This window comes from Corythoichthys intestinalis, chromosome 10, assembly GCF_030265065.1.
Source record: "Corythoichthys intestinalis isolate RoL2023-P3 chromosome 10, ASM3026506v1, whole genome shotgun sequence".
Classification (NCBI taxonomy): Eukaryota; Metazoa; Chordata; class Actinopteri; order Syngnathiformes; family Syngnathidae; genus Corythoichthys; species Corythoichthys intestinalis.
The window spans coordinates 27,148,888-27,175,562 of NC_080404.1; the positions used below are offsets into that span (position 1 = coordinate 27,148,888).

At 42.0% G+C, this 26,675-nt stretch overlaps 1 protein-coding gene and 1 long non-coding RNA gene across 2 annotated transcripts in view; one reads left to right on the forward strand and one right to left on the reverse strand.

Moving 5' to 3' along the window:
- The first annotated feature begins 1,724 nt into the window (after window positions 1–1,724).
- The window catches only part of LOC130923448 (transmembrane protein 26-like), a 34,611-nt gene continuing 9,660 nt past the window's right edge, over window positions 1,725–26,675 (forward strand). The window contains exons 1-3 of the mRNA XM_057849169.1: window positions 1,725–1,965; window positions 17,925–18,021; window positions 21,097–21,189. Coding sequence (XP_057705152.1) covers window positions 1,769–1,965; window positions 17,925–18,021; window positions 21,097–21,189 — 387 coding nt within the window. The 5' untranslated portion in view covers window positions 1,725–1,768. The remainder of the gene's footprint in view (window positions 1,966–17,924; window positions 18,022–21,096; window positions 21,190–26,675) is intronic.
- LOC130923449 (uncharacterized) lies at window positions 17,099–25,131 on the reverse strand. Its single transcript, XR_009064707.1, has 3 exons — window positions 25,018–25,131; window positions 22,113–22,304; window positions 17,099–18,540 (listed from the first exon to the last, which is right to left on the reverse strand). It is a non-coding gene; the product is annotated as an uncharacterized LOC130923449 (long non-coding RNA).

Below are 26,675 nucleotides of genomic sequence, written 5' to 3' on the forward strand. Positions count from 1 at the left end.
GTGCTGGTAAAGTGGGAAATTTGTACACGATCAACAGGATTTTAAATAAAGAAGGCTATCACTCCATTTTACAATGCCATGCCATACCCTGTGGACAACGCTTGATTAAAGTCAGTTTCATCCTACAACATGACAATGACCCAAAGCACACCTTCAAATTATACAAGAACTATTTAGGAAAGAATCAGGCACCTAGTATTCTATCTGTAATGGAGTAGCCAGCACAGTCAACAGATCTCAAACAGCTTGACCGTATAGTAAGCAAGAAGTGCCCATCAAGCAAATCCAACTTGTGGGAGGTGCTTCTGGATGCGTGGAATGAAATTTCTCCAGATTCCCTCAACATATTAACAGCTGGGATGCCATAGGTTTGCAAAGCTGTAATTGTTGCTAAAATGGCAAAATGGATTTTGGCATGTGTTTTTTTTTCTGCCATACGGCAAAATTGATTTTGCCATGTGGCATTTTATTTTTGGTATTTGATAAAATGGATTTTGGCATAGTGCATTTTTTTTGCCATGTGGCAAAATTGATTTTGCCATGTGGCATTTTTTGCCATGTGGCCTTTGTTTTTTAGTATGTGGCAAAATGCATTTTAGTATGTGGCAGGGTTTTTTTTTTGTTTGTTTGGTTTTTTTTTGGTATGTGGCATTTTTGGGGGGTATACGGTATATCTTTTTTAGGCCATGCACGTTCATGCCATTGACGGCTATGCACATCCAAATCTTCCATTCATTTTAAATGGCAGAAGAACATGTGTCGCTGTGATTTTTGACCATACACATACCGTTACAGTGCAATGACATTCAACTGGCACCCATGTCAGGCAATGCCATTGACGGCAATGCACGTCCAAATTTTCCATTCATATTAACTGGCAAGAAAAACGTGTGGCTGTGATTTTTGACCATACACTTGGCATGGACGTGCATGGCCTGCAAAAATGCCATATAGCAAAAAAAAAAAAAATGCCACATGGCAAAATCAATTTTGACTCATGGCAAAAAAAAAATTCCACATGCCATAATCCATTTTGCCACATATCAAAAAAAAAAAAAAAGCCACATGGCTAAATCAATTTTGCCATATACCAAATAACACTTTTCGTTCTCGCTGTCTCTCCAACATCGCCAGCAGTGGAAAAATTTGGCTCAACGCACAGGGATGGGACACTGCCCCAACTGCAATACTTAAATGATTGATTATTTATTTTGTTATTATTATTATTATAAATAAGTCATTAAAATATAGTAAATAATATATTGGATGTACATTTTTCAATTTAAATAAATCAATAAATAAGTTCTTTATCTTTTTACACTGATAAATTGTAATGTCAACTTAATTTAAAAAAAAAAAACAGTATGATGTCACATTAAATTGTATATTTTTGTATTATATTTAAGTTATAGTTTTAATGTAAAATAGTGTAATTATTGTGATACGTTGGAACAGCCATCTATTCCACGGTTCAGGCTTTGGCTTTCAATGTGGCAGTATTTAGAGGTCTCTGGCGTCCTCTTGTGGATTTTCCAAATGCTGTCCCGAAATTGCTGTCCATGAATCGTCCTCGACATTAACGAGGCACGCTGTGTCATGTTTTCTGACGCGAGTGGCTTCATGCAGCAGCCCCCACTCCCACTCATGGGCGGGGCTTCGACTTGGAGCCCACATTTTTTTGTGCGAGTGCCACAAACTTTATCCTGCATGCAGAGTTTGTCAGCTAGGAGTTTGTACTTTACCTGCTGAAGGAGGAGGGAGGCGAAAGATGATGCTGAGCGTGTTGAAGTTTACGTGCGCCATCGTGACCAGGGCGCTCTTTCTCTTCGTGTCGCTGGCGGGCGTCTGGCGGGTGACGTGGGTGAAGGGGAACAACATCTTCTGGTTGCTCACGCTGCTCTTCTTGCCGCTCCTGTTGGAGATGATCGTCACCTTGAAGAGGAGGAAGGGACAAGATTACAAATGGTAAAAGAAATTCCATTTGAGATACTGGTATGCTCTCAACTTCATCTATAGAACTAAAGGCTACTGCTGCTATTGTTAAACAGGACAATGAGGACAGGGTGGTCCCCTCCAAGTCTGCCCTGAGTAGACGTCTTGGAATCTGCAGGGGGAAAAAAGTTCATTGTTGCTTTTAATCGAGTGGAAGCATGGTGTTAAGAAACAGGACGTGATGAAGAAGGTTTAAAATGCGATTCAGAGGTTTTGGGGTGCTGCCAAGTTCCCTTTCACAGTTCTGGAACTTTCATTGAAATTTTACTTTTGCGTTAATGAAAGGTTGTCATAAAACTTTTGAGAACGCAAAGCATCAACTATTTTAAAATTGATCTGTTATTATTTATGGGAGAAGACAACGAATTTTGATACAACGGCCTCAGCATTTATAGGGACGATATAAACTTGCATGTTAACTTTCTGCCGGGGACTGGACATTAATAAGACCATACAGATTATAATGGGGGTCAGGGCTACATTTCTCACTAATATGAACCTAATTGATTGGCTAAATGATCAATGCAAAATAAATCTGTATTAACTTATACTAACTTTCATGTGTACTGGTTCAGGTGATACACTGTTCGATACAAACCTTAGTTTTCGAAAACTACTAAAGAAACGTCTGGAAAACTTCCAGAAAAAAATGGATTTTATTAGAACTTTTAAATTGCAATGTTTGAACATAAATCATATTAACATACACAATATACACAAAATTGTTAATAATCTCTTAACTATCTAGTAATGCAAGAAAATAAACATTTGTCTTTAGACCACTCAACATTGTCTGTCTAAGGCGGTAAACACAGACAAGACTGAAAAAGCAGTTTCTGCTCTTGCACTCCTCTATGAAAGAAACTGCTGTATTTTAAGTCAAAACAACTGTTGTGTTTGATAGAACAATATGTGGCGCATTAAGGCCCCAAACTATTTTTAATTTGTCTGTTTTACCCTGGAAACCCCCGTTTACAGACGTCGCGCAACCGCTTTTGTTTCAACGCAGCCATAAAACGAAGGTAATAAATTATATTTATTATTCAAAATGTCTGTATTTTTTAACTTAGAATCATTCATTGATGTGTAATATTTCATTAAAAAAAAAAAAAAAACGACTTTAAAAAATTATTATTTCACATATTTTAAACTTTTAAACAAATGACGTCACAATGAAAAAAATGCCATCTATAAAAAAGTCACGGATATCTACCTCATAACGATCGCTTAATTGTATTTTTTTGTTACTGTCGCATTTTCTCCAATATGTTAGACGATAATCGATCCAAACAATGAAAAATAGAAAAAAAGAAAGAAAAAAAAATACGTTTAAAAGGGTAAATATATGAAAAAGAAAATCTCGACCACTCCTTGATGTCTGCGATTTCTGCATCGCGACCCTTGTTATATTACCAAGTTTCACCCATAAAATCCCCCAAAAATCCAGCTCTGGCCATTCACAGCTGTGTCTTGACACTCAGTGATACATGCTACATGGAGTTTTTGGATCGAAACAAGGTAAGTACGCGATAATGTCTCGTTAAAGTCATGGCGTCTGTAATTCTGCTCTCGCGTGCTCTCACCTCCAGATAGTGTTTTGCTATTTAAAAAACTTTTTTTTTAAATTGCCCTCCTGTTCAAATTTTTTCTTCCCCCAGAAAATTGAGATTTTAAGCTTTCCAATGATGTATCATAAATGCATATCGGACAATTTTGAAATTTGGCCAAATTGGGGGTCTCAGAGCGGAACTTCACGTCACCTGAGTGTTTTCCGCCCTAAACAAATAAAATATAACTGAAAAACCTTCTTAGTCAGGGAATAACAAAAATAAAAATGGAGCCTTTCCTCAAGTAGAACACTACTGCTTTTGTCCACAAGCACAGCCAAACTGAAAGCTCCTTTGCAAGGGCGTAGGTTTGGTCAGCATAACCTGCATGTACAATTTTGCTCGGGATGCGACATTAAGAAAACCAGATTATTGAACAGGAGGTCAGGGCTAAATTTTTCACGAATATGAACTTTATTAATTGATAGGCTATAATGATAGGCTAAATGATCAATGCAAACTAAATCTGTATTGGCTTGTACTAACTTTCATGCGTATTGGGTCGGGTGATACAATGTTCAAGTCAAACCTTTGTTTTCAAAAACTACTGAAGAAAATTTTTGAAGTGCCAGTCCCTTTATTTAAAAAAAGAAAAAGAAAAAAACTGGGAGCTCTCCAAAAATGGGTCTACTTTCGGGGGACACTGGAGCACCTAGACTCAAACTAAATTATTGTAATATAAAAGTGATTTGAGGGAAAAATGAAAGAAAAATCTGAGTTGGACTGATCTACATCTGAGGCATACTAAACTACAAAGACTCAAACCAAAGTACTCTCCTGAAATTCTGATGAGTGATTCATTTAACAGATTTTTTTTTTCATGTTAGTGTCACCCTAAAGTGGACCCATTCTTGGATAGCTCCCCCATTTTTAAATTTTTTAAAAAATTTTGTAATAAAGGGATTTGCACTCTGAAGCCACCGCGTTGCATTACCATAATGCAAAAAATTATCCAAATAAGGGACAGCTAGCTTGACTTCGTTGTTTCTTGTGGAGGCTGGCCTGACCGCAGTAGTTTTGCAGGTTACCAAGTTCACATAGTTTAATGTTATGCTAACTCTGATGCAGGTCGGACTCTGAGTCGCATAATTAGTGGCGTTTTCCCCCACCTCCACAACATTGACGTCTTTATATATCACTTACAGTGGCTACTGCCGGCCGAAAAAAACTTCTAATATTCCTCCTCTTAGAAGAGGGTGGATGTGGTTGACACTAATCTGTCGGGGTGGTGCGTGTGTATCTTTTGGCGAGAGGGGAGGATCAAGTCATCAGCCAATCAAATGTGCGTTTGAGGGGGAAAAAGTGGAGTGGCATATTCAGCAAGTGAAACGGGATAAATGTAAGTGAACATAATGAAAATAATTCACTTAATAATGGTTTATTTTATCCTTGCAACATATGGGAAGACATTTTCAATTACTTATCCATTTGAACTTTTTATATAATGCAAATAAGGTTGCTTAAAAGTTGGTAGAGACAGTTTGAGGATCCTGAAAAGTTGGCAGTGTCATGTCCCTACTGTCCTTATGCAAACTTACGCTCTTGCTCATATGGGCTGCTTTAAGACCACACCAAAAAAATAAAAATGAAAATTAGGGAGAAGGGGTAAACCTCAGTTCACTACATTTCTCAGTTTAAATAACGTTAACTGTAAAAAAAAAAAAAAAAAAAAAAACTAATGCAGTAGGACACATCTCTCTAAGCAGCTGCCTACTCAAGTTTTGCCGGTATTCTGCCAGACCAGCGTACTTTATTAGAATAGCATACCAGTATGCCAGTTTGGCAACTACATCTATCGTGCGAGTTTACGTAATAACAGTAGCATTCCATGCATGCTACAACAATGTTCTATTAGGTGAGTCATGTCAGAATTTGAAGACAATTTAGTCCTTTCCATCATATTTTAAATTATTCCCACAAGACAACAGTGCTTTTTTTCATCCTTTTGTGTTTTTATTTTGGGCTGGTACAATTGATCAGAGAAACATCCCTAGGTATACCAAGACAATGTTCCAGTGATCAGCAGAGTGGCATTCCTCTGTATACCACTGCCGTGTTTTAATATATGAAACAATTCTACATCATGTTACAGCTTACGTATACCTGCTACAATGACGATAATCAAAGTTTAATTTAGCAATGCAGTGAATAATACTGTAAAGGTGAATACCCAATGTAGGAATGCAGAACGTGACCCACGACAAAAGGTGCAAGCAGAATTAACAATCTGAAAATGGTTCAAAAACAAAGAAAACGCTTAGCCATTTGGGTTCTATCATAAGTTAATAAAAAAAAAAAAAAACGTATACAATAAAATGTAACATGAAACAATCAGTAAAATCATTATTTTGCTTCCCCGTCGTCTCCGTAATGCCACCGCGATGAATGGAAAGCTAGTTCATGTACAATTTCCTTTAAAGCATGCGCGCGCATGCGCTATAATGCAAAGTATGCTCATATGATGGGCATCCTGATATGTTAGAACACCGATTAGCAAGGTGACAGTTTAATGTTATGATTACTCTGATGCAGGTTGGAGTTTCAGTAGCAAAATTAGTGGTGTATTCCCCACCTCCACAACATTGATGTCTTTTTACATTATTTACAGTGGCTGCTGCTGGCTGAAAAAAATCTTCTAATATACTACTCTTCGAAGGGGGTAGAGGAGACGGCATGTTGTCGACATGTTGTCTGTGTTGGGGCTGTGTGCGTGTGTGTGTGTGTGTGTATGAGGGGGTGTTGGGCTCAAGTCATCAGCCACTGAAACGTGGGTTTGAGAGGGAGAAAAATGGACTGGCACATTCAGCAAGTGAAAAGGGGTAAACGTATGTCTGAACATCATGAAAATAATTCACTTCATAATGGTGGGATCGTTTCTATTCTTACAACATATGGGAAGACAATCTAAATTAACTATATAACTGAACTCATTATTTAATGTAAATAAGGTTGCTTAAATGTTTGTGGGAACAATTTGAGCATCCTGAAAAGTTGGTAGTAGTCCCTACCGTCTCTATGCAAACCTATGCCCTTGAGCAACACCTTATCACATTGGCTGCCATTAACAATAATAGATGAACCAGAATTGCTCTAAAAATGAACTATTTTTACATTTGACCACCAAGAGTGAGAACCTCTGGGTTCCTCACGATACGATACATATTCAAGGCGCATGACAATGATTACACCTGCCAGTATTTTTTTTTTCAATTGATTGTGCATGTTTTTTTTTTTGTTTTTTTAACTAATTACCGTAAATTTCGCACTAAAAGGCGCACCTGACTATAAGCCGCCACCCACCAAATTTGACAGGAAAACAACATTTGTTCACAGATGAGCCGCACTGGACTATAATCCGGAGCTGTCCTCACTGTAATATGGGATATTTACACCAAAAGATATAAACCGGTAACACTTTATTTGACAGCGGCATCATAAGACTGTCATAAGACCAAATGAACCACCATGAAGCGTTGAACCCATTGGCTGCAAAACTTCATTTCTTCAAGAAGCTTCATTTAGCCATCACTGCTCCCTTGGGGGAGACAGTCAACCTCTGCTGCCACCTGTTGTCCAACATGCCTGCTAGCATGCATTGCAGCGCTACAGATGTAAATAGCAATCAAAATTCATGTTCTATGCTAATTATTTCTTCAGTAAATGTTCCATTTGTTTCATCAATTGCTAGTTATGGTATGAGCATTAATAAATGCTTATGACAGATGTCATTTTGTGTCATCCGGCAAATTATCTCTTGAATGGATGTAAAAGATCCGAGCTGGACATAAATGGAGTTAGTGACATAATTTGCCCTGTGACACTTAATGACATCTGTCATAGGCATTCAATAATGCCCATGATAGTGTCATGTCACAATTATGACGGTCTTATGATGCTGCTTTCAAATAAAGTATTACCTATTCACCCAAATAAATCAACAAATAAGCCGCACTGGACTATAAGCCGCAGAATTCAAAATGAAGGAAAAAAGTAGCGGCTTATCGTCCCAAAATTACTGGGTATACAATTATTGTTTGCTGATTTCAAATCTGTCATTATTCCTTTCCCCTGACATGTATGTAATTGCACCCAATGACGGTATAACTTCAGTACTTTGCATAGGTATTAATGTTTTCCTGAATCGTTAATAACATTAACTCGTCATAATTTTTTTTTTTTCTTAACCTGTCCTGTTCAGCTGTTTGACACAGAGAATGGAAGTCTAAGTGCCTTGTCATAATAGTTGACTGATTCTCCAATATAAGAGCTAATGCTGCACTGATACCGGAACTGCTACGGCGCAGAATGACAATGCCAGTATTGGCTAATACGAAGATATAACGTGCCGATTCTGTGCAATATGTATTTTTTTAGATCTAATTTCCAACTGTTGGTCACCCTACCCAAAATGGCCACCAGTTACGCAAGCCGGTGTAAAAAAAAAAAAAAAAAAGGCTTTTCACCCTTCCCAAGATGGTAAGGGATGTCCAATCATGTGGCGTCCAGGGTAAATAAATACATCAATAGTGTATTATTCCGACATTCTTGCTAAACAAAAACAAAATTTGATTTCTTAAAGTGGCTGTTGTTAGGTTTTGTGTTTGGTTTCTCCTTGTGTGACTTGTCCTGTGATTACCCATTACTCTCACCTGTGTGTGTTTTCCCAGTGTATTCGGCAATCTGCATCCACCTGTGTTACCCAGCTGTTCCTTGTCTCGTTATCCCTTGTCTGCTTGTGTATATATGCTCCCATTTTCTGTTCACTCCTTGCTGCGTCATTGTCTATGTCTATGTCCGTCTCTGCCAAACTTCAAGTCCGTTCCAAGCCCTCGTGTACCAGTCCCTCTGATTTAAGTAAGTTTTGTTTTAATCTTGCCCTTTGATCCCCAGTGGTTTTGTTTGTACTTTGTGTTTTTGTTAGTTATAATTAAAACGTTTTTTGAGTTCATTGCCTTCTGCCTCCTGCCTTGCATTTTGTTTCCTGCGTTTGGGTCCACACACACCTGCCTGCCCAGCATTCCCTGACAGAATGACGCAGCCACTAGTGGACCCAGCGGGAAACAACCGGCACCGGCATGCTCGCCGACGGCTTTCTGCCCGTTCCCCCGATTTTGTGTTCCCTCGGCATATATTTTTGGACTCTGATTCTGACTCCGACCTGGATTTTGATTTCACGCCCTCTGTTTCCCCTGGTAATTTTTCTTTCCACCCGTCGCACTTGGTGTCCCGTTCTGAAATCTTGGCCAAAGACTCCTACCTGGGATCCCGTTGGGCCATCTATCGGGGACCCCCCCGGGGTGGTCTGCGGGGACGCCCAGGCTCACTGCGGCCTAATGGGGCTATTCTGCCGCCCCTGCCACCTGAAGGCACTCAGCAAAAGCCTCGGCGTGGCCGTCAACGCCGACGGCGCGCGGCAGTGCTGACGTCGTGGGTTCCCGAAGCTTCCGCGCCGACTCTCCGCAGTCAAGTGGCTCCCGCGCCGACTCTCCGCAGTCAAGTGGCTCCCGCGCCGACTCTCCGCAGTCAAGTGGCTCCCGCGCCGACTCTCCGCAGTCAAGTGGCTCCCGCGCCGACTCTCCGCAGTCAAGTGGCTCCCGCGCCGACTCCCCGCAGTCAAGTGGCTCCCGCGCCGACTCCCCGCAGTCAAGTGGCTCCCGCGCCGACTCCCCGCAGTCAAGTGGCTCCCGCGCCGACTCCCCGCAGTCAAGTGGCTCCCGCGCCGACTCCCCGCAGTCAAGTGGCTCCCGCGCCGACTCCCCGCAGTCAAGTGGCTCCCGCGCCGGCTCCCCGCAGTCAAGTGGCTCCCGCGCCGGCTCCCCGCAGTCAAGTGGCTCCCGCGCCGGCTCCCCGCAGTCAAGTGGCTCCCGCGCCGGCTCCCCGCAGTCAAGTGGCTCCCGCGCCGGCTCCCCGCAGTCAAGTGGCTCCCGCGCCGGCTCCCCGCAGTCAAGTGGCTCCCGCGCCGGCTCCCCGCAGTCAAGTTCCGCCAACGCCGGCTCCCCGCAGTCAAGTTCCGCCAACGCCGGCTCCCCGCAGTCAAGTTCCGCCAACGCCGGCTCCCCGCAGTCAAGTTCCTCCCGCGCCGGCTCCCCGCAGTCAAGTTCCTCCCGCGCCGGCTCCCCGCAGTCAAGTTCCTCCCGCGCCGGCTCCACGCAGTCAAGTTCCTCCCGCGCCGGCTCCACGCAGTCAAGTTCCTCCCGCGCCGGCTCCACGCAGTCAAGTTCCTCCCGCGCCGGCTCCCCGCAGTCAAGTTCCTCCCGCGCCGGCTCCCCGCAGTCAAGTTCCTCCCGCGCCGGCTCCCCGCAGTCAAGTTCCTCCCGCGCCGGCTCCCCGCAGTCAAGTTCCTCCCGCGCCGGCTCCCCGCAGTCAAGTTCCTCCCGCGCCGGCTCCCCGCAGTCCAGTTCCTCCCGCGCCGGCTCCCCGCAGTCCAGTTCCTCCCGCGCCGGCTCCCCGCAGTCCAGTTCCTCCCGCGCCGGCTCCCCGCAGTCCAGTTCCTCCCGCGCCGGCTCCCCGCAGTCCAGTTCCTCCCGCGCCGGCTCCCCGCAGTCCAGTGCCCGTCCCGGCGCCTCGCCGTCTGACCTTCGTTCCAGTGCCCGACGACTCCGCTGCTGTTCCGCCAGCAGACGACGACGACTCCGCTGCTGTTCCGCCAGCAGCCTCCTGCGACGCCGCTGCTGTTCCGCCAGCAGCCTCCTGCGACGCCGCTGCTGTTCCGCCAGCAGCCTCCTGCGACGCCGCTGCTGCTCCGCCAGCAGCCTCCTGCGACGCCGCTGCTGCTCCGCCAGCAGCCTCCTGCGACTCCGCTGCTGCTCCGCCAGCAATCTCCTGCGACTCCGCTGCTGCTCCGCCAGCAGTCTCCTGCGACTCCGCTGCTGTCCCGCCAGCAGACGACTCCGCTGCTGTCCCGCCAGCAGACGACTCCGCTGCTGTCCCGCCAGCAGACGACACCGCTGCTGTCCCGCCAGCAGACGACACCGCTGCTGTCCCGCCAGCAGACGACACCGCTGCTGTCCCGCCAGCAGACGACACCGCTGCTGTCCCGCCAGCAGACGACACCGCTGCTGTCCCGCCAGCAGACGACACCGCTGCTGTCCCGCCAGCAGACGACACCGCTGCTGTCCCGCCAGCAGACGACACCGCTGCTGTCCCGCCAGCAGACGACACCGCTGCTGTCCCGCCAGCAGACGACACCGCTGCTGTCCCGCCAGCAGACGACACCGCTGCTGTCCCGCCAGCAGACGACACCGCTGCTGTCCCGCCAGCAGACGACACCGCTGCTGTCCCGCCAGCAGACGACGACGACGACGAGGACTCCGACTCCGACTCCGACTCTGTTCCTGGTCCGCACGACGACGACGACGAGGACTCCGACTCCGACTCCGACTCTGTTCCTGGTCCGCACGACGACGACGACGAGGACTCCGACTCCGACTCCGACTCTGTTCCTGGTCCGCACGACGACGACGACGAGGACTCCGACTCCGACTCTGTTCCTGGTCCGCACGACGACTCCGACTCCGACTCCGTTCCTGGTCCGCACGACGACTCCGACTCCGACTCCGTTCCTGGTCCGCACGACGACTCCGACTCTGTTCCGGACCCTCGCCCCGATGATGCTGCTCCCCGTTTCCTGCCAAAACGTGGCGGTATGGACAACCGAGCACTACCTCGTCGGGGACGCCCGCCTGATCTGCCTGTGCGGTCGCCCAATGTCTGGCGCCCCGGGCGCCCTCCCGATCGACCCGTGCGATCGGCCCACGTCTGGCGTCCTGGACGCCCGCCTGACTGGCCGTGACGGGCTGGTGTTGCTCCCTCCTCCGAGCAACCTTCTGACTTTTTGTTTCCTCGGGACGTCTGGGATCCGTCCCTTGAGGGGGGGGTACTGTTAGGTTTTGTGTTTGGTTTCTCCTTGTGTGACTTGTCCTGTGATTACCCATTACTCTCACCTGTGTGTGTTTTCCCAGTGTATTCGGCAATCTGCATCCACCTGTGTTACCCAGCTGTTCCTTGTCTCGTTATCCCTTGTCTGCTTGTGTATATATGCTCCCATTTTCTGTTCACTCCTTGCTGCGTCATTGTCTATGTCTATGTCCGTCTCTGCCAAACTTCAAGTCCGTTCCAAGCCCTCGTGTACCAGTCCCTCTGATTTAAGTAAGTTTTGTTTTAATCTTGCCCTTTGATCCCCAGTGGTTTTGTTTGTACTTTGTGTTTTTGTTAGTTATAATTAAAACGTTTTTTGAGTTCATTGCCTTCTGCCTCCTGCCTTGCATTTTGTTTCCTGCGTTTGGGTCCACACACACCTGCCTGCCCAGCATTCCCTGACAGCTGTGCTGTCATTTTGATAATTTGTTTCTAAATACTTGAAATATGTTTGAAGATTAATGCTGACAGTGTGCACAGGCTGAGAAGAAACGAGTGCTCAACCTCTGAGCAAGAAATGCTTTTTGGCCTCCTCAGGTGCCAGGATTTTTTGGGCTGGCCTAAAGAGGGGCCCAGGTGTTGTCACCCAAAACTCTTTTTGTAGCCTGCCCCTACCACTGTGTAAGGCCAAGTGTCAACAGTGTTTTTTTGGCACAATTGTAACTTCCTCATTTACGTTGTCACTAAGGTACGCTGAAAAGTTAAAGCCCCAGATCGCCTAAATCAGACATGTCCAAAGTGCGGCCCGGGGGTCAAATGCGGCCAAATTTCATCCGGCCCCCAGCCACTGTCATAAGATCAATAACGTCTGGCCCACACACAGACTTCATAAATTGGCCAGCAGTACTGCTACCAACATATGAAGTAGCTTACACATTAAATGTTGCTCCTCATTTACCCACTAAAAGGCAGCAGTACTCTAAGCAACGTTACCCGGTGTGACCCTTGACTTCCAGTTTTCTAAAATGGCAACAATCAACAACAACAAAAAAGTTAACTGCGACGGCCGACGCTTCAAGGATAGGTGGAAATTGGACGCAATACGCAACAACTGTGTCTGCCTCATTTGCAAAGAGACAGTCACTGTTTTTAAAGAGTTCAATGTGAGGCGATATTACCAAACAAGACATGCTGACATGTACGACAAGATTACAGGGAAGATACGCAGCGAGAAACTGAAGCAACTTGAAGCTAGTTTTATTTCACAGCAGCAAGATCCCGAGAGTCGAAAGAGAACGCCACAAAGGCTAGTTGCGAGATTGTTGAAATTATTAATTTAAAAAAAATAATAATAAAGCAAATGTGAAACACAGAATGGCTAGCTAAAATTTGCTTAAATATATTGTTCTGCGTAAAGGACGTCAGCCGAGGTCGGCCCCCCACATTCTTACCACACCAAATCTGGCCCCCTTTGCAAAACGTTTGGACACCCCTGCCCTAAATACATAATCTCTCATGTGTTTATGTGCTTTATTTTGTGGGTTCTGTGCAATAAAGCACAAAACACAGCCTGCCGGTATCAAGCCTCAACAAAACAACAGGGAACGCCCCTCTGACAAGCGGTGGGTCATGCAACATTTAGGTACGTTCCAGTCGGCTACAATCCCACCAAGTGCCCACTGAATTTCAACCGTTACTTTTAGGGGTATCTGTGAATATGTTAGAGCCCCTACAAACCCAGTCACCAAAATGCATCTTCCATCGGGTGTTTTTGTGTTTGATGTTGATGAATAAATCACAGCTGGCTGCTGGCAAGCCCTAAAAGCAATGTATCCTTTAGCACAGGCTAACAGTAGATCCTTCTGCCAAGGGCCCACTGAATTTACTGTGTTACTTTTGGAGGTAGTTGCTAGACATACAGTACATTAAATGTGGCCCTAAGAGACAATGTTGAAGTAGGCTCCACTGTAGACAGGAGCACAACGGTGTAGGCCAGTGATCTCCAACCACCAGGCCGGGGACCGGTACAGATCCATGGCGTATTTGCTACTGGACCGCAGAGAAATAATTAATTATTTGTTAACGATCGCAATCCATGCCTCTTGACACATCAATATGCCTGTCTATTGAATAATCTGAGTAGAGATTTGTGTTCTTCGTCATCTAGTGGTTGGCTGCAATTACTGGGGTGTTTGCACACCTATTGGAGCCCAGCATCAGTCAGTGTAAACAGTAGCGTTAGCTGCTGTTGGCTATGTGCTGCAGGAGGCGACGTCTTTGGACAGCGTTTTTAAAGGGAAAAGGCCACCAGCTGAGTCAGAAGAGGAGCCTTCAACCAAGTCCATTCTGCATAATATGTGGCTAAAAGGTAGCAAACGAGGCAACAAAAGCTAATACACTGAGGGCATCATACCACATGGCGTATGTATTGTATGTATTGTTAAAGCCAAGAAACCTTTCACGATTGGAGAGGAACTCATTATGCCCTCAATCAAGGATATTTGCTGCAGGTTTTAGAAGAGGCCGCTGGTAAAAAGGTTGATTCAGTGTATGGTGAGTTAGATTTTCCCTGCACTTAATATTAGTTTTCAGCCCTGTCATGTTATTTTATATTTAATTTAATTTTCTGCCACACATAGTCGGTCCGTGAAAAAAAGGTCCACATTACACCGGTCCGTGTTTCAAAAAAGGTTGGGGACCACTGGTGTAGTCGATGATTGTGTAGGATGGTCTTCCTTGAGCACGTGAGGAGTTGCGCTGAAAATATAGATGCGCTCACAAAGCCTCGTTGGCATGGTGATTGGGTTTTGTAGACATAGTAAACAAGCTACTTTTGGACTTTTAGACTACTTTTGTTTACTCATGGACCTAGGTTACTGAGAGACAATCGACTCTTGCCCAGGCAGCGTCTCCGACCTGTCAGAGAGAGCAGCCTTATTTCTTCCCATTATGAAGCCTGATTTGCAGTGTTGTCACAGATAACTTGAAAAAGTAATCTAATTACTGACTACACGTCAAATAAGTAATCTATATACTTTACTGATTACGTTATTATCAAAGTAACGAAGTTACTTTAAAGTAACTTACCAGTTACTTTTTACCAATTTTTCTCCTTTTGCTGCCTCAACATAAAAATGACAACAAAAAAATGTAATCGCATGTAACTGAATTTTTCACATAAGGCTTATTCTTTGAGTTAGCTGGGGTTTAATTAGTCGATGGAGTTGATTTCAACCGCCATTGACTCGCGTTAGCTAAGCCACTCCGGAGCCCTGAAACTAACAAACAACTAAAAAACTGCACGGAATTTGTTCAAATCAACTCCATCGACTAATTAAACCCCCACTAACTCCAAGAGCCTAAGCCCGTTGTCAAAAATTCTGAACTTCCCCTTTAAAATATAGACCTAGCGGTTAAAATGTTGTCCATAAAAGTTGTAAAGCAATAAAACAAACAACAAAAAAGAATAAAATGGACAAGAATCCTACAAATTATTTCAAACTGGTCAAAATCCTTTTTCGAACAAATCGTGACTAGCACCTTAGAGACTGCCCTTTGATTTGCTTAGCCAAAACTACACCCGAGGAGGCAAGATGGATATTTAGAATTTCTTTCAACCTAAGCTTTCAAACGCTTCCAACAACAACTGAGCTTGAACCGAGGATTGAACACGAACATTGTCAAGATGTATATACATTATAGGCCAAAAGTTTGGATAGATACTTCGAAGAATGTAGAATATAAAACTTGTTTTCAGTTATTTCACTCTTTTTTTGCCAGGTACATGATTCCATATGTTCGTTCATAGTTTTGATGTCTTCAGTGAGAATGTACAATTGTAGTGAAAATATATAAAACGCAGAACTGATTAGGTTTGATTGTGTCCAAACTTTTGACTTTTGTTGCAGAGTCATCAACATGTTTTGCCCCCCCCTCCCACAAAAGTAAAACTGCCTATGGTTACAAATTGTAACTGTAAAATGTACGCAAAGGCTGGTTACAAACTGTAGAAGTGCTGGCTGTCTCGTTACCTGTAGGCTTTGTTTCGGGTTTTGTTGCGTTGTTCTGTAATTCCAAGCGGTTCCTTGAATCGGATGTCAAGTTTTTAAAGGTTGACAGTCTTTTTGAGCCAGCGCAAAGTTTGCAAGGCACGGAGATATTTTTCTCATCTTTACTAGACAGAAATGTGACGTAAAGGCTCTATTTCCAGTGAGCAAATGCAGCCGTTTGTGGTATCTCTCCTGCCTATCTTGCTTAGCATCCTGACGAGGTAATCAGGCTACGTTGTTGGCCGCCGTGGCAGACAGCGCTCACAAAGCATGGTAATACACGTAACCTTTTTTTTTTTTCAATGAGAAAACGTGAGATGTTATGTCACTCCCAAACTCAAGAGCAATATTTTCTATTCAAATGCTCTTCGTATATGACTACAGTATTCTTCATTCTACAAACATTATGAGGCAACAACAAAATAGTAACGTACAGGCACTAAGGAAATGAACTTTAATCAGATTACTGGTTTGGAAACACTAACACGTTAGATTGCTCGTTACTGAGAGTAATCATTACAGTTAGGGTTGTTCCGATCATGTTTTTTTGCTCCCGATCAGATCCCGATCGTTTTAGTTTGAGTATCTGCCGATCCCGATATTTCCCGATCCGATTGCTTTTTTTTTTGCTCCCGATTCAATTCCAATCATTCCCGATAATTTTTCCCGATCATATACATTTTGGCAATGCATTAAGAAAAAAATGAATAAAACTCGGACGAATGTATACATTCAACATACAGTACATAAGTACTGTATTTGTTTATTATGACAATAAATCCTCAAGATTTTTTTTTTTTTATTAACATTCTTTCTGTGAGAGGGCTCCACGGATAGAAAGACTTGTGACTTTGTATATTGTGACTAAATATTGCCATCTAGTGTATTTGTTGAGCTTTCAGTAAATGATACTGTAGCCATGCCCCAATGCATGATGGGAAGTGGAACCATGACTGTGCGTAGTGCTACCAATTGATATATCTTCTCTGCGTTGGGAAATAAAGTAAGGTGTAAAGAAAAAGATCAATTGCTACCTTGCTTCCCTACATTGCTTCCCATGATATTACTAATCGTAGGGAGAGGGATTGTAAGGCTTAAGCCAATTAAAATAAGCCTCCAAAGGCTACCAAAATTCACTCTACTCATTTTATGCTGCCTTTTGTCTCTCTATATAGGTAAAATGGCGCCATTACAGATAGAGCGCGACAATGCGTGAGTGGGTCATGCAACGCATGCATTAATTGCGTTAAATATTTTAACGTGATACATTTAAAAAAAAAAAAAAAAACTTTTTACCACCGTTATCGGAATTAATTTGATAACCCTACCTTAAGCCTAAACTAAAGACTCTGGATGAGTGTAACATATTATGTCTGTACCGTTAAATACAATTAGAAAACTATTTAATTAAAAAATATATATATATTAAAAAAAGGCATGGCCGATATTTTTTTGCCGATTCTGATACTTTGAAAATGACGTGATCGGACCCGATCGATCTGCATCTCTAATTACAGTAATGTGTTACTTAGTAACGCGTGAGTGACAACACTGCTTATTGAGTATACATAGCAATGCTTTTATTACTACAATTCAAATTTGGCATTCTTGTTAAAAAAACACTATTTTCCATGATTTTCTTTCTTTAACATAGACACTTGTACAAAAAATTGTAGCAACTTGTTGGTTCCTTTTAAACAGTGACCCCTTTTTAAATAGATGTTTAGTTCTTGACTAGAGCATTTCGATAACCTATCGGGATACAAAGTATCACGATATATCGCATCATCATCACAATATATTGCTACACTCCTGATGACCACACAGTAATTTTGGTATAGTACTACTCAAACTGAATAAACATATCAACAATCTTCCTCCTGTTCTTATGGTTTTAATGATATTTCATGAATTCATTGTTCACTAATTAACAGTATGCATTTCGAGGCTTTGTGAGTATGAGAATAATGCCCTAAATTGGACCTCGGACCTATTTTGGGATTTGTGCTTGACACTTGCGCTCGCAGAGGAAGGTTCCTCTGGCTGCAGTAACTTCCTCAAGTCATAAACATGCATGAAAGTTCAATGAGGAAAGACTTCAGTGTGAATGGTTGAATGTGACCGCCAAAAGCTTTTCCGGGAGCTTGTCCAAGACTCTACTTAATGATTGACAGGAATATTGAAATGGACCTTCAATTTGCTTCATCTCCATTTTATACTATTTAATGTGAAGCGGAGCATTGAAATCAATCAGAATAAATTATGAGCGTATAACAGGAGGTACAGGGTTACGAGATAATGGCCCCTCACTTTCAAGTAGCTTGTAGTACTAAACAATCTAGTTGGGTGAATGTTTACATGACATCATTTGTTCCCATTTTGTGCTCTCATGGAGTTTTTTCTGCATCTTTTCTTTCAGGTTTTCCCCTCCAATCTTTCTTTTTCTTATTAGTATCATTCCCTCCATTTGGATCCTGGAACTCCACTACCAGCAGGACAAAGCCAGCGACCCTAAGGTAGGAACAGCACATCTCATTAGAAAGGATGTACAATTAAATACTGCATGTAAGCTTATTACTTGTCATTGATGGGGATAAACGTCCAATTTATTTGAACGGGAAGGGTTCGCATTTGATTGTTTCAGTGGCAGACAATGAGTTTTTGATGGACAGTATGTTACATACATACTCAATCACACTGTCAATTTGGGGGAAAAATAAAGGATTTAAAATGTGCATTATAGTTCAAAATATGCGAAACTTCCTTTTCAATTCAATTCACATTCCTTTCACATACACCTGAACACCGTTTAAATCCCAGTATTTTAACTGACAGCCCTTGTATATGGAAGCAATTTCTCGGGTCGATTGAAACGGAGATTATGCGGACATTTAACGGGTCGCGTCTTAGTATATTGTCCGGGACTTTCCCGGGAAGCGGTGTGTGTCAAAGCAAGTGTTATATTCCCGGATCACACCACAATGGCTGATGACGTAAATATCACGGCGGGCAGATCATCACTTTCGCTTTCTTCCCTGTAAGACAAAAAGCGGTAAACAAACATCGCAATTATCAACATTGCAAGCTGGAAATAGCTATATTAAACTGAAAACATAACAAAATTAAATTGCTGAAAAAAAAACTGAAAACATAACCAAATTATTGCTACTGGATCGTTCAGCCAAGGAAGAGTTTCCATCGTCCATCTTTAGAAATGTGTGGTTAATTTTGTTGTCGATGTTAAACAAGGTTGTACCTCAAAACAAAAAAACAACGGAGGTAGGCGTTCAAGGGTTTATTAAATACAAACAAAAATACATGCAATTGCGGAAAAGGGGGAATAACGCAATGGGTCTGTGACAGTAGGTCAACGGGTATCAATTAGGGTTGTTCCGATCATGTTTTTTTGCTCCCGATCCGATCCCGATCGTTTTAGTTTGAGTATGTGCCGATCCCGATATTTCCCGATCCGATTGCTTTTTTTTTTGCTCCCGATTCAATTCCACTCATTCCCGATAATTTTTCCCGATCATATACATTTTGGCAATGCATTAAGAAAAAAATGAATAAAACTCGGACGAATATATACATTCAAAATACAGTACATAAGTATCGTATTTGTTTATTATGACAATAAATCCTCAAGACGGCATTGACATTATTAACATTCTTTCTGTGAGAGGGATCCACGGATAGAAAGACTTGTGACTTAGTATATTGTGACTAAATATTGCCATCTAGTGTATATGTTGAGCTTTCAGTATCATTTACTGGAATGCCCAAATACATGATGGGAAGTGGAACCATGACTGAGCGTAGTGCTACCAATTGATCTTTTCTGCGTTGGGAAATAACATAAGATGTTAAGAAAAAGATCACTTGCTACCTTGCTTCCCCACATTGCTTCCCATGATATTTCTTATCGTAGGGAGAGGGATAGTAAGGCTTTAGCCAATTAAAAAAAGCTTCCAAAGGCTGCCAAAATTCACTCTACTCATTTTATGCTGCCTTTTATCTGTCTATATAGGTAAAACGGCGCCATTACAGATTGATCGCAACAATGCGTGAGTGGGTCGTGCAGTGCATGCATTAATTGCGTTAAATATTTTAACGTAATACATTTTTTAAAAAATTAATTACCGCCGTTATTGGGATAAATTTGATAACCCTACCTTAAGCCTAAAGACTCTGGAAGAGTGCAACATATTATGTCTGTAACGTTAAATACAATTAGAAAACAATTTAATTAAAAAATATTTATATATTAAAAAACGGCATGGCCGATATTTTTTTGCCGATTCCAATACTTTGAAAATGACGTGATCGGACCCGATCGATCAGGATGCCGATCGATCAGGACATCTCTAGTATCAATAATACTCACATTAAGTGGTAGGAAGAGAGCCGATAAGACAACAAAACAAATACACTCAAATACTAGGACAACGTAGGGGATTTCAAAACAAGGGCGGCAGACGAACAAGCTAGCAAATGCCCGAAATTTGAGAGTACAAAGTGTCATATATGACGGCCAGCAAGTTAATATCTCGGAACCCTTCTCTTGGATCGCCTGGGCCTAAATACATTCTTGATGAGCTTAAATTGGCTGCAGTTACAACGTCGGGAACGCTCCCACTCTTTAACAAAACACGATCTGACCAACAGAATGTGACAGCCAGTGCCGACCAAAAATGACGTAATGTCCGGGTTGTAAAATCGCGTCAGCAGCCCTTCCCACACAGAGAGCGCCGGGTGGGCAACACGGGACAAGTCTGTGAAAGTGTCCAACCCGCGTCATTCCATGCGTGAAAGCAATGACGTGAGTAAATCCCGCGTCACCTTACACGGGAATTTACTGGGATAAGTTTGTGAAAGGGGCTAAAGACTTAAATAGAATATTAATCAATGTAAGGATGGTGTCATGGTTTGCAAAAAAAAAAAAAGGTTACTGTCTGCTCCATCGCTCGAATGAACAGTGTCAGCAATGTCCTTAATGATTCTGAGCCTGATTTTGCCATAGAAAATGGAGGAATGGATTAATCAATTACTACTGATTTTTCCTTAGATCAGCGTTACCAGCTGAAATGACCGAGAAGCATGTTTTTGTTGCCTGGCCAAATGTTAGAAATAAAGTGTTATGTATGTTATAAACAGCAAACAATGTCTTAGTCATTACTGTATGAAAGCAGATGTCAATTATTTGGAAATACATGATTTATTATTGACTGCTTTACGTAATACTGTATAATGTGTCATCAGGCTCAGTCACAGTCTCAAGAGAGCTTATTTGTCAGGTGGGAGTAGTCCCATGCTGTATCACTCATGGATGAACGTGTTGCTAACTGTATTTTAGAATAGAATAGAATAGAATAGAATAGAATAGAATAGAATAGAATAGAATAGAATAGAATAGAATAGAATAGAATAGAATAGAATAGAATAGAATAGAATAGTCTCCATTGTAACATTAGGGTATAACAGTATTGTGTTGCTCCCTCGCACAAAATTAGAATAGTTATCATGTTCTAATAAAAATGAATATGAAAAGACTGCCTTTTTATCAATGGCATTAATTGAGGTATTTGTTGCAGTGCAACAAGCTTAACTCTTGGGAGAATGTGAAGAAAGTGATCACTCCGAACGAAACCACAGGCACAAACCACACATACCAGAACTACCTGGAGGTAAGTCGGGCTTCATGTTAGATGTATTACTAGCATGCGTTTTTTTGGTGTGCAACAGGCCCGGATCTAGGTTTACCCACCAGAGTGGGCACTAAGAAATCTTGAGGGGGCGCTTTTTTTTTTTACCCTCTGCATTTCTGCGGGCTTTGGACCGGCGCAAGTAGGACACTGGCTTGTGTCCCGCTGGGGCTGCATTAATTTTTGGGGGGTTTATTTGTTTTGGTTTTTTTTTTTTTTTTTTTTTTTTTCATTATCTATCTACTTATTTTCGCAGTCGGCGTGATGTCACAATGACGTCATCTCTCATAGCAATGTGTCGTCATTTTGAGATGGGGGCACGCACAGGTAAACATCCATAGACAAACATTGTCTTAAATTCATATACTTAAGCTGTGTTTTGCGTCTTTTTTTTCATAAAAACGTCCTAAACATGACTTATTATTATCACGAGTCACTGCCGCGAGGAGGCGATACAACTTAAAATTAGTGTGTATTGGCCTGCAAATCTGCCCAGACAAAGTCGCAGCTGATAGCTGGATAAATAATCCAAAGGAATTGCCTGCAGTGGAGTTCGGAAACATCTACAACTACCTCATAAAGTCACCCAGTAAGTTGACATTTATCAATTACGTGGAATATGTTCTGTGTGGAACTAAGAAAACTGGTAGCATATACGGAGTGATTATTTCTGCCGTAACTGGTAATTCGCCTCCAAGCGTTATTTAGCCGTGAACACGTCACGGCAAAATAACCAATTCCCACAGGCCAATAATATACCGATTGACCAATCAGAGCAGTTCACAGCAAAAGAAAAATAACGCTTTGCGAGTTGTCGTTTACGTTAATAATAACCACTGCCTAGTCTATTGAATCCTAGCAGCTAATTGGGGCAAAAAAAAAAAAATCGATTAAAGTTTACTCACCAGTAATAAAATGTCGGCTGCAAACTTAAATACGCCTGGATTTAGGTTCCCACTGGCGAGAATGGTCCACGGAACCGTTTTCTTTTACTGTTCCTCGATTGATTGCTTTCAGCCATTTGCTTGTCCTTTTCTTCTCACGAAGAAGAATGAAGAACTTCAAATGCGGCTCCGAACTCTTCCTTGTGTTACAACCTGCAATACGGCAACTTTTAGTCATTCCAGCGGAAAAAAAGACCGCAAATAAGACAAAAGTTCAACGCGTTTGTACTAAATGCATGACAGAGCAATTGCTTGTGACTCGTGTTTTGCCCCCATTTCAATATGGCGACGCTTTGTTGTGGCGTCATTAACGCCCGAATGTCCAGCTGCGAGAATGTGTCTGGAGGAGAGGAAGCGCGCGGATAACAAACAAGGTTGGAAAAACAGCTTGTTTTGGTGATTGCTTGTCCGGCGTGGTTGCGGCCAACAGTAACCGTTAATCCTGCAATATAAAAGTAGGTGAGACCAACTCTCCGTGCGTTCTCTATATCCAGTGCGACGCTACAATAGACATTCCCGACATTTTGATTGGGTGGGCATGACTCACGCCTGGGTGGGCTGTGCCCACCCCGGCCCCCCTATACATCCGGCCCCAGTGTGCAATGATTTACATAGTCGAGATTGATTATTCTTTGCTTCTATTTTACATTCACTCAGGAAAGTTAGGATTTGTAGAAGTGACAGTAGCCCAAAAAAAGGCCAATTACTTAAGAAATTCTTAAGCACACTATTTGTGTCATCAGTCCAAAAATAAGACTTGAGTACATGCTGCACACGCGATTTATGTTGTGAGTTGACTCAGTCAATGGATTTAGTCTCAGACTAATCATAAGTTTGTGTTGAATTTAAGTGCAACTTGATGATTTGAGGTTTTGGTTGACAATTTATAATCCCATTAAAAATCTTAAAGCGAACATCCTGTGGTCAGATTTGGGAGGGGCTGGTTGTAGAGCATTACTGTGTGCCTTGATAGCCCCTAAATTTATGTAAGTAGGTCCCGTCAGCAGCGTTTCCTGCAAGCGGTAGATACGCCTCAGAACAACACTGGGTTTGACCCTTGTTGTCCTGAAAGGAGCAAGTATGGCTGTGGGCATCAGAACTTATAGTCTCTCGAAGAGAAACTTCCAGCGCGTTTTTCAAAAGTCACTTTAACTCAACGAGTGTAACAAATGCATTTGGATCCAATTTTCCTTGCTAAACAAGATATAGTTTTTCAGCAGACCTCCGGAGGTGCACTTTAAAAGTGACTTTAAGACTAGCTGTTTGTTGTCAAATGTTGAAAATAGGGTTGTCAACTCGCTGGGAAAAAATAATGGACACCTCATCGGTAGAGCTGTAACTGTCCCCCTTTAGTTTTTTTTTTGTATGTGAAATTTGATTTTTTTTTTTAATTATTTGACTCAAACCTGAAGTAATTAGGTACATTTTTTAGTGATATAGGCACATGGAAAATCAACAATTATCGGCATTGTATTTTTAATATAAAAAATAAAATAAATAAATAAATAAATACTAGAATAAAATATCTGTCCCCAATTTAAGACTATATAATTTAACCCTTAAGGTCCTGATCCTTTGTGTGTGTGTGTTTTGGCCGTTTTTTTTTTTTTTTTTTTTAAATACTTTTTATTTTTGTCTCTTTATAGTAGGGCTGGGCGATATGGCCTAAAGTATGTATCACGGTAAATTGAGCAGATTTACCTTGATAACGATAAACGACGATAAATTCGCCCAAGTGGACTGTTATATAATTTGAAAATCTGAATCAATGCGTGAAATACAAATTAACGGTTTCTCCTTGATTTGTTTCCCAGATTTCAGTTGAACATATTAAAACAATTGTACATGCAGTCTAAACATTAAGTATATAAAAATTTCTTGTAAACCATAAGAATTCAAGTATGAACATTTATAACAGCTTGTATGATTTGAACAATGTACAACATTATAAAAATCAATACGATGACTGTGCAAACATGTCATTGTAACACAAATGACTTACAGTTTGAACAAAACACTTCAGACAACTTATTGTTAATGGCTGCTGTGACATAATTACTCAACACAAGTGTTTACTTCAGGGTTTCATTTTTTTTTCCCCAGAGCATTTTTAATACATGCACGTATACATGCCCCCCCCCCCCCCCCCCCCCCCCCCCCGCATCGTCATTTGGGAGTAGGGATGGGAATCGAAATCCGATTCCAATTCGGAACCGGTTCCTAGTGTTTCGAGGCCTCGACATCACAATGAAAAAGCCTTAACAATCCCTTTAACGAGTCCTGAAGACGTATATTGCATCGTGACTGTCTTGTTGTCCAAACGCATCAAACTAGCATGGCGCCAAGAACCACCCGCTCCAAAGTTTGGCTACACCTCACCAGGAAAGAGGGTGAAAATGAAAGGTTACGATGGTTTAGCACGAAGCACGAGCATTGCTGCCGTAAACATAACAATGACAGCACGTAGGTTCAAATGCTCGAAAGTGTGTCTTCACTTCACGAGGAAAAATTACAACAACGACTTGCAATCATTGCAAGGTGGAGATAACTCGGGAGGGAATAGACTGCACTGTCCTCACCAAGACAGCTATACAGCTAGCTAAACTCCGAAATGACGATACAGAAGACGTTGGTATAATTTGCTGACTTTATTCAACCATCACTTGAAGAGTGAAACTGAAAATAAAAATGAAACAAATCAATTTCGTCCCCAATAACAAACAGGTTTGCATCTACCTAATTCAGTCATAACAAAACAGTTAGCATGCGTTCGCTAGCATTAGCACATCGTTCAAACCACTACACAACTGGATTTAAGTGTCCGATCGCGAGTTGAAACACACAACAACAACACAAGAGATGATACCTTCAGGCGTTGCCTCTGTAGATATTTTACAAGCATTAACAAAGAACGTAGGGTTGTCGCAGTGCTTCCCTCTCTCACTAACTCGCTCACTCGCTTGGATGCGGCATTTCTTCTTCTTCGCGTGTAAGTGCGCTCTTCTTCACGTGAGCGCGTTTTTCTTCGCGTGAGGAAGCGCAAGGGCGCCCCCACTTGAGCGTGAAAGCAACATAAAAACTAAAAGGCATGCATTTCAATATACTGGTAAATAATACGCTTTAACACGGGTCCCCAAACGATGGCCAGCGGGCCGAATACGGCATTTGGTCCGGCCCCCTGAATAATACCAGAGAGCTTTTTTTTTTTTTTTTATTCCTAATAGTGTTATTTATTTTCTGGCCTTTTTCTGTGAAGAACTCAGAGAAGGTTATTTGGTTATTATCTATTTGATTAATAGTGTTATTATTATTAATTATTATTATTAGGACTGTCAAAATTATCGCGTTAACGCGCGGTAATTAATTTTTTAAATTAATCACGTTAGAATATTTGACGCAATTAACGCACATGTCCCGCTCAGACAGTATTCTGCCTTTTGGTAAGTTTTACAGCAAGGTTTTTTGTGCTGTCTAACAGCGAACTCTTGTGGTCGCTTTGCGACATGGTTTATTGCTTTCTTGCCAGTTCAATATGGCTGCACAACGTCTCGGGCTGACGCCTACGTTGTAATGTTGTGCTTATATGATCCTTGGACAAGATTTGTCCGTAAGTATGGTTGTTGTAAAGAATGTACATATTATGTTAGTAAGCGAAATGTTATATTTTTTGTATGAGACACTTTTTGTTTATGTTTAGTGAACCTGTATAGCGTGCTAAGCTAACGTTGTTGCTAATGCAATGCTTGTGTACTTTTTTTTTGTAGTTTCACTACGGTCTAAAGAGGACAATGGTTTGAGGCCATTTTATTAATAAATCAGATGAAAAAGGAAGAAGTCTGATTATTAATGCGTCGTTCACTAGCTGTCTAGCTTTGGAAAAAGTAGACGCTTTGGAGTGAGGACAGCATAGACAGATTTAAATGACAGTAGAGTGAAATGCCCACTACAGTCCTTATGTACCATATGTTAAATGTATATTTCCATCTTGTGTCTTATCTTTCCATTCCAACAAATTATTTTACAGAATATATATATAATTTACAGAAAAATATGGCATATTTTATAGATGGTTTGAATTGCGATTAATTGCGATTAATTACGATTAATTAATTTTTAAGATGTAATTAACTCGATTAAAAATTTTAATCGTTTGACAGCCCTAATTATTATATTATATTATTATTTTCATTTTATTTACTTTTGTTCCGTGAAATATCCAGAAAGGGTTATTTGATTGCGGCTTTCTGAAAAACAATATTTTTTTTACATTTAGGCACTCCTGCAATCGTCACACTTTTTCTGTTACAAACTGACCCCGGCCCCTCATCAGAGAAGGGAAAAGTTATGTGGCCCTCACTGGAAAAAGTTTGGGGACCTCTGCAAGTTTAACACATATTGCTAACGGCAGACCAACGACCTATATACCAATATATACCAATATTTTTTATTTCTATTAGAAAAGTGTTTCAGTAAAATGTTACACATTCTTGTGCATTTGCCACTTATTGCCACAGTTAATACTGA